At 39.9% G+C, this 8744-nt stretch overlaps 2 protein-coding genes across 2 annotated transcripts in view; both read left to right on the forward strand.

Moving 5' to 3' along the window:
• Positions 1-4802, forward strand: part of LOC105166645 (nuclear pore complex protein NUP1) — a gene marked incomplete in the record, with an annotated part of 9796 nt that extends 4994 nt beyond the window's left edge. Inside the window, 6 exon segments of the mRNA XM_020695520.1 lie at positions 1-264; positions 350-445; positions 537-1256; positions 1586-2028; positions 2620-3914; positions 4005-4802. Coding sequence (XP_020551179.1) covers positions 1-264; positions 350-445; positions 537-1256; positions 1586-2028; positions 2620-3914; positions 4005-4336 — 3150 coding nt within the window.
• LOC105166558 (protein PELOTA 1) overlaps positions 7472-8744 on the forward strand; it is a gene marked incomplete at its 5' end in the record, with an annotated part of 9297 nt that continues 8024 nt past the window's right edge. The window contains 3 exon segments of the mRNA XM_011085949.2: positions 7472-7559; positions 7774-7856; positions 8309-8384. Of these exon segments, the coding sequence (XP_011084251.1) occupies positions 7509-7559; positions 7774-7856; positions 8309-8384 (210 nt within the window).

Consider the following 8744-nt stretch of genomic DNA (forward strand, 5'->3'; position numbering starts at 1 on the left):
AGAGCCTACATGGACAATAGATCTTCTAAAGTATCACCAATGATGCTAGGGATGCACAGTCAAGTTGGTAAGGAAGATGCAAGGTTGATTAGCGAGACGAGGTTTTCCTTAAAATCACCCCTCACGTCATTGAAAACAAAGACTTCTATTAGCCTTGGTGCTCCAGAAAATGGTTTCTTCACCCCTAGATCTCGAGGTAGATCAGCTATGTACAGCATGCCTCGGTCCCCTTATTCCAGGGTACATCCAACATCCACCCTCAAGGTTCTTTAGCTTTGTTATGTATATCACTGAAACAAATACTGAAACTTTATGGAATTCATATTTCTATTATTTTGGTTATTTGCAGGGAATTGGAATCAACAATATTGGTTATGCTGGACAGACGTCCTCAGCTTCTCTTTCTCTAATGGAGCATGGTCAGACATATGCGTCTAAACCGATGGTATATGTAGCTTCTGTAATAGTTTTGATGCTTTGAGTTTGGAGTCTTGCTAGATCTTTGATTGTTCTTATACTTCTATCTTGTATTTCAGACCTTAAAACGCAGGAGCTCTGTCTTGGATTATGAAACGGGATCTGTTGGTCCCATACGAAGAATCAGACAGAAATCTAATCTAATAGCACCTAGAACTCCTCCAACTGCTGAGGGGGCGGGAACTGCTTCTGATGCTGTGGTAATATCTTTGAAGCAGAAGTTTCCATTGACCAATGAAAAACCAAAGCAGGCCTCAAATGTAGTTTATGTAAATGAGGATAACAGTGTCCCAAGTAGAAGTTATGTTCATGTTCCTTCCAAATCCAGTGAGGTAGCTGCTAGAATATTACAGCATCTTGAAAAATTGACCCCAAAGGAAAAATCATCAGAGTCCAAGTTGGTTGCTGCTGTGCTGGACAAATCACCTTTTAAATTGACACCAGCTATGCTTCGTGGACAGGCTCTTAGGAGCATGGAGGATATAGGTTCCTCAAAGTTGCTGCTGGATGTCCAAGATGATCACAAGTTAGAGAATGAGTCTAATGTCACTTTAACTGATCCTTGTTATTCTACTTCTCAAGAGCGAGGGGAAGTAAAAGAAAACGCCCCCCAAGAAATTTTTGTCCCGTCTGACACAAGGTATCCTGTGACGAACAATGATTCTGTAGTGTCCTTGAAAGTTTCTGGACTTATAAGCAGCACTTCTAATTCTGTTGGAAAAGACAGTATACCTCAACCTTCTCAAAAGAAGAGAGCTTTTAGGATGAGTGCACAGGAGGTATGGTGTCGCGCCCTTTTATTTTGTAAAATTGATGTGTTCTATTCTGACAATTAGTTGCTCTGCTTTTAATGTCATTTAAAGTGCTTAAAATGGTGGAAATCAGAGTATTGCTTTGCAGCATCTGCAGCTTGTCTGCGTTTCATTGTGAGGTTTTATGCATAGGTGTTAACATTTTTAACTGGGCTTATTTCTGCTGTGTTATCTTCTTATTTAAATGTAACATGACCCAGTTGTCCAAACTAAAATTAAGGAACTGCAGTTCCCATCTCTTTTATGTCCACTGCATTGAATTTGCAACTCTATTAATCCTTACAGCCCGTTTCTAGGATTCTTTGGAGCTGGATGATGACCTACACTTTAATGGGCTTGCATCTAAGCCATCCTCTGAAGGGGGGGGACCTGTGGAAGCTCATTTCACAGACAGCAAACTCTCACCTGCTGAAGAACCCGTACTCGTAAGATCTACAAGTCAGCCAGAAGTGAAGGCACCTGGCCTTATATCTAGCAGAACAGGTGATCTCAGTAGTCCTGGTGCTGTCACGGTGGGAGAAGGAAGTTTTGGCATTGCCTTCCCCACTTCTGGACAAGCAACTGTGGCTGGCCAATCTGCTGTTCTGCCTCTATCAATTGCTTCATCCGACAAGCCTAAGGAAGCAAATAATCCTCCTCCTGTTTTCAGCTTCATCTCTAAAGTTGCTGATAAGGTTCCTTCTTTGCCCTCTGAGTCGAGCAACAGAATGCCAGAATCTAAACCAGAAAGCTCCAGCAGGTTAGTAAGTAACTCCAAGCAAATTATGTGGCTAGGCGCTGGCAGTTGGTGTCAACTGTAAAAACTTCTTTTTCTCTCTCCAGAGCCATCATCTTCTGTTCTTACTATGTGAGTTTGTTGTCTTTCTGAAATGTCCGTCTTTACCATGCAGCTGCTTCTCTTTTGTTGTTTATTTCTGTTGACTTTTCCAATTTGGGCTCCAATTTGATTTGTCCATATGAGAAGAAAACCAAGTCCGTTGAACTTTTCTGATTTCGTTCGAGAATTCAAACATATCGTTGCCCTTTTTGTGTTTGGACTTGGAATTGGATATCCCAAATGAGAAGTAAACCTACACTTACTTGAGTTCTCCAACTTCACCTAAGACTCCAACCTACTTTAAAAAGAGCATAGAATTTTGATGACTTGGATCCATATTTAGAAAGTACTAGTGAAAGTAGCTGAAGTGGCAATCAAACTGCTGCACTTCACAGACTGAAATTGCAAATATAATGTACTTATGAAAAAGATTGTCAAGCGACTTAGGAAGATAGTGACTTTTACCACATCGAATTTTCTGTCCGGCTTATATTTTCTTACCTACATGTGCAGCTTGGTCAATGTTTGTGCTCCTGCTGGCCCTCTGGTGAAAATACATGAGATAGAAAAAGGTGGCATTCTGACCTCTCTGAAGGTTGGGGAAAAAGATGGAATATCTCCTTCTGCTCCAATTTCAGGCTCTCATGCTGGGTCTGTTCCTGCAGTTTCCCCTAGTGGTACAAATCGGATACCCACAGGTGGTCCTGTTCTTGTTACCTCTTCAACTGGCAGTGGCACCACAAATTCTGCTATCTCTAGTGGTACCATATTTGGATTAGATGCGACGCCTTCAGTTTCAGCCGGACCAGTTTTCACGTTTGGTGCTTCTGTAGATCCGTCAACTGCAGTATCAGCAGTATCGACTATGAACACCCCAGTAGGAGATTTAAAAAGCAGATCTGATGCAGATCAAAGCTCTGGCAGTTCAAGCAGCTCACTTACCAGTGTTGCAGCATTTGAGGCTGCAAACTCCGGAAATAGCAGTTTTGGACTTGGATCTTCATTCAGTTATTCAACTGCAAATAATCATCAAGGTTCTCTCTTCAATATTGCCAGCAAAACTTTGGTGTCTGTTGCTGGAGCTCTTTCTCAAGGCAGATCTGTTCAATCAGTTATACCCGCATCATTGCCATTGTTCAATATGATTAGCAGCACTTCTATTGGTTCTTCTTTGTCCAATTCTCAAGTCTTCAATTCAAACACTACTGCTTTTAATTTTCCAGCTTCCTCATCAGATACTGGTGCAGTTGTTCCTAGTGGTGGGCCAACATCCAGTTCAGTCGTCTTTGGAATTAGTACTTCTGCTGTCGCAGAGGGTAGTGCAGTTAGCTCCAGTACTGCTGCTACTTCTGGCACATTTAGTTTTGGTCTCAGTTCTTCCTCTTCTTCAAGCAATGCAGTTGGATCAACCGCTGGTGCCAGTTCAGCTGTATTCAGTTTAGGTGGCAGTTCTTCGGTTTCTCCTTCAGCAACTAATACCTTCAGTAGTGCTACGTCTGGCATATTTAATATCGGTGGGAGTTCTTCAGCTTCCTCCTCAGCAATCAGCTCAGTTACTGGCTCAAACAGTGCTCCTTTGAATGTCTTTGGTTCCGGTTGGCAAAGTCCCAAGTCTTCTATTTTTGGTTCCTTACCTACTTCATCCCCATCTACAGGATTTTCTTTTGGTGCATCATCCTCAGCTTCTACAAGTGCTGCACCCGTGGTTTTCAATTCATCCTCAGGCCCCTCAGCCAGTCCCATTTTTTCATTTACAACAGCGGCAGCCTCATCTTCACTATTGCCGTCTGTTCCCCAGCCTATATTTGGTAACCCCTCTGCTGCATCTTCAGTCTCATCTTCACTATTGCCGTCTGTTACCCAGCCAATATTTGGTAATCCCTCTGCTGGATTTGCAGCCCCTCCAGGGAATAATGATCAAATGAATGCTGAAGACAGCATGGCTGAGGATCCAGTCCAGTCCAGTGCACCTTCTATACCTGTATTCGGTCAACCAGCTGTCTCCCCTTCCCCCCCTGGGTTCATGTTTGGATCAGCAGTTCCACCACAAGCTAATCCCTTCCAGTTTGGCCAACAAAATCAAGTTGCCCCTCAAAACCCATCTCCATTTCAAGCATCAAGTAGTCTAGAATTCAATGCCGGCGGCAGCTTCTCATTGGGAAGTGGTGGCGGTGACAAGTCAGGTAGAAAGTTTGTGAAAATTAGTAGAAATAAGAACCGGAAGAAGTGAAAATGTCGACTTGTATATCTGTGATGTCTTAGAAAGAGTTGATGACAATCCTTGGCAGCTCGAGCTTTATTGATCCTTGAAGTTCTATTTTGTTCTATTTTTGGCCTTTGTCGACGGATCAGCTGTTCCCGGTGCAGGACAAGGTAGCCTTTTGCTTTTGATTAATATTCTATCAAAATTTTGGAGGCCAAAAAGTATCCCAAAGTCGAATGATGTTTCCGGATTGCATTTAATGATCAGTTGGGTATGAAACTGCATCATTGAAATTGCATGTGTATTCTTGTGTGTAACATAAATATAAAGGTCCCAAAACGTTGTCTCAGATAAATAAGTCTTTCTAATTTTCGTGTCACATTCCGGAATTCCTCTTCTGGTATCGTGTTCTTCATTCTTTTGTCGTTGATGCATCTGTGGTTTTAAAAGAGCATTTTACCTTAACATCATAATACGGTACCTTTTATGGGCATATTCTTGCTGTTGTGCCTGATCCGGAAGAATGTATATTCATATTCACTGCTCTATCTATTTCACGCTACTGACATTGGATCGACTATATCTCATCTGGCTCTGGGTGTATGTATGTTTGCTCCACAATACTCTAAACACTGGCTGTCGCTGTAACCCTGGTCATTTGAGTAATCTCTGACTCTCATCATAACTTGTGAAGGGAATTCCTAGCACTTGTGAGAAAACTTTGCACCAGACTTGGGTGGTGGGTATGAAAATGCTCCATGAATAGGGTCGTCTGAGATTTGAGTATCATATTGATGTTACGTGAATGGGGACGTTGTGCAGGTATCTATTTACATTATGGCTTGAGCTTTGAAGCAAACACCAATGTTGCATACATACTGTAGAATATGATTCTGTGTAGTGTTGGATACAGTTAAAACGTTTTTGAGAGTTTGAAAGAAAAAGTTGTTAGATACGGGAGTTGGATACAGTTGGAGGAATAGGCTTGACTATGGTTGGAATTTTCATCTTCCTTTTTGTTGTGCTTGTTACACTTGCACTATCTTTGAAATTGTGAAATTATTTTACAAAGAAGTCAAAATTGTATTTGCACTTTCTTTTCCAAAAAATTTCACCCTTCACAACTGAGTTTTTTTTAATTGTTTGGATAAAAAATAGTGAAATCAACCAAAGTATAATTTCACACATTCAGATTCTTTTTTGTTTTTTTTGGTGTCAAATCTGAAGTACAGTGACTGGACAAAATCAATCTTCTTTATGTAATTTTTAATTTTCGTCTTGAATAACTTGCTTTATTCTTTATTTTCAATTAAAATAAGGCGGGCCATTTTTATTTATTTATGTAAATTTATAAAATCAAATTATACATTAAACGAATGGGACTTTTCAAATTAACAAAATAAATGTAAAGAAGTGGAAGTAAGTAAATTGAAGGATTTTGATTTCAAATATGAGGGCATAAAATGGAGAATAAAACATCAATATAGTCAAAGTATGAAGAATATCGTTGTACAAGATTGGAAATAATCATTGGTATTTGGACCCATAAATCAACCAAGGGCATACAACTTGTGTTGGCAATGAACGCCTGCAGAAGTGATGTTGAACTTTGTTCGTTTTTATCGTGGAGCATGTGGTATCTCCGCGACAACCCTCTACCCTTGAGAAGGCTAATGGACCCTTTTTAAGGAGACCTACTTTGAAGAGGAGGTTGATACTAAGAGCTTCTCGTCCAAAGGACAACCCTTCTCCTCTCGAGGATGCACCGGGCATGTAAGAGTCTCCAAGGACAAAAAATATGCCTCATCTTTCTCGATTGGGAAACCTTAAAAGGATGAGAGAATTTCAAGTGAGTACAATTGGATGAGGCCGATTCATGGCTTGAGTCCACCTACTTGGCATCAATTATGCAACGAATTGTAAAATCCTTTGGACAATTTCTTCTAGGGAAAAAGTTCTAACGTGGTTCAATCAATTGCCCATTGAATCAGTTGATAATTTTGAATAATTACCGCAATGTTTCTTGCATCACTTTGACATTAATAAGTACCCCAAAAGTGTCTCTTATCTCTTTATTGTGGTATAGAGAGAGTAAGAAAGTCTACATGACTATATATGGAGATCTTTCGAGATTGTTTTAGAAGTGCCCGTATTAATTTGAAACTTTTAGCAAGTATCATGCCATAGAACCTCAAATGGAGAATAAAATACACGAGAGTAAAAGAAATCCCTGATCTTAGTGAGTGACTTAAAAACTTCTCCATCTCGTAATCTTTGGGTTAGAGCACAACGATTGAATATGAGAATATGGGCTCAGAGGGGTTGTTCATCTTCTTGTCTCAACTTGAAGAGATTGGAGATTGTTATCTCTTTGATCTACCTGAAACTACTAGAAGTAGAGAGAAAATCAAGCAACCTTGATGTTTGAAAAGTAGAATGAGCTTAGTTAGCTTAACTTACCTTAGTGACTTACTTAGACCTTTATTTGTAGGAGCAGATTTGAAAAGATTTAGGTATCGATTGGAGATAGTTGAGATATTTCCGAAATGTTTGGAATATCTATTTACTAGGGGATGATGTTTACTTTAAAAGATATGTCAGCTTGAAGTAATCTTGTCAAGTCGATCGATAATATTGTAGTTACTAGTTGCTTCTAACTGCCGCATTCAAATGGTTATAACATTTTTATTGACGTTCTTTTTATGGTGATGTGGTTATGATGTATAAAATACGAATCATATGGTGGCCTTGTTGTTCGGTACAGGGCTGCTGGTTGGAGCCTCGTTTGCGGGTATTGGCACATTAGCAGGGTGGCTGGATTGGACAGACGGGCCTAATGCCCCTGCCACTTGTAAATTGTTTATGGGACAATAAAATTTAGGCTATTTGGTCTAAATGATGGGGGCCTGACTATTTGTCTTGGATTTGGGCCTCATTCGTCATTGTGTTTGGAAAAATATGTGTTGGAGGCGTCCATTTAGGTTTCATAATTGCCCAAAACAAAGAACAGCAGCAGGATCGATTCTACTTGAGAATCCTGAACCGAATGCTCCACGGGTTTGGGCAACTTGATATTGTTGTCTATACAAACGTGGCCATAGTAGTAATACCAACGACCGAACATATGCATCTCTGATTGAGAACGCACCACACTTCATAAAGAGAAAACCAAACACAAGAAAGGAAAGAGAAAGATACCATGAAGATAGTTCGTCGAGATATCGAGCCTGATGGCCCTGGAAGTGTGAAGGTTTCCTTGAAATCTTGTTTCTTCAATGGTTTCAAGAAATCATGAAAAATCCCATAAAAATTGTAGTTCTTCCTCTTCTTGCTTCACTTTTTCCCCCTGAAGACAGAGAGGGGATTTATAATGTTCATTTGATTTCAAATCTGTTTGTGGGTTTTCTTTCTCTCTTTCTCCTTTTGTTGTTGCTGTTGTTTTAATTCCTGGGTTTTTGCGGCAGATGGTCCCTGAAGAAGCAGATGATCTATGGGTTGCTTATAATTTAATTGCTGCGGGTGACACGGTCATGGCTGTCACTGTCAGGTAGCTTCCTTGTCTTTGTTTATTGTATTGGCTTCGTCTTTCAGTGTATTTTTGTTCAAGATTGAATTTTGATGTCACTCTTGTAACTTGTTAGTGACCTTGAATTTGGATATTGCCTATTGGTCATTCTTTTCTTTTGATGTATGCAGTTTGCGTTCCTTACTATTTTGGAACTCTCCATTGTATATCCCAATACGTAGGCATAGGCGTAGGCGTGTTCAGTTGTTGTCCTGTTTATGCCGGTTCTCTTTTGATGGGACTTTGTTTTGTCTATGACAATTAATAACTGCCTAGAGCTATAACAATGTTTATGTAACTTTGTGTTGCAAATATTTTAATTGTGGACTTGGTCTTAGGATATGGTTTTGGCTACAAGAATCTTGTTTGATGTGGCATTGTTTATCAAATAGTGAAATACTCTTAAGATGATTGCCTGTGTAACTTATCTGCAGGAAGGTTTTGAGAGAAGCTGCTTCGGGAGGAAGAGATGCAGAAAGGGTGAAACTGAAATTAGAAATCAAAGTTGAGGTAAATCTGGTGGTTGAGTTTAGTGGTGGCAAAGACTAGCGTTTATACGGTACAGGCTTTTAGTCTAAATGCAAACTGTTATCTTTCTGCAGCAGCAACTGTCCGTAATTGAATAAATAAAAGTAATAGAAACTGGATCTTAACTTGCTCGGAGGATCTTAATGGTTGTTCTGCATTTGCTGATGCTCTCTCTCTCTCTAGTTTTTTTGGTTTAAGAATCCCATCAATCTTTTGCAGCAGTTGAGTGCATGAAACCTCATTTTCCAAGCTCATTCCTTCCATGTCATTTGCAATAAATGATATTCTTTTTCTCTGCTATTTTAAGCAACTAATCATCATTCACTTTTGACACCTTATTTT

This window comes from Sesamum indicum, linkage group LG7 (genome assembly GCF_000512975.1).
Source record: "Sesamum indicum cultivar Zhongzhi No. 13 linkage group LG7, S_indicum_v1.0, whole genome shotgun sequence".
Taxonomy (NCBI): Eukaryota; Viridiplantae; Streptophyta; class Magnoliopsida; order Lamiales; family Pedaliaceae; genus Sesamum; species Sesamum indicum.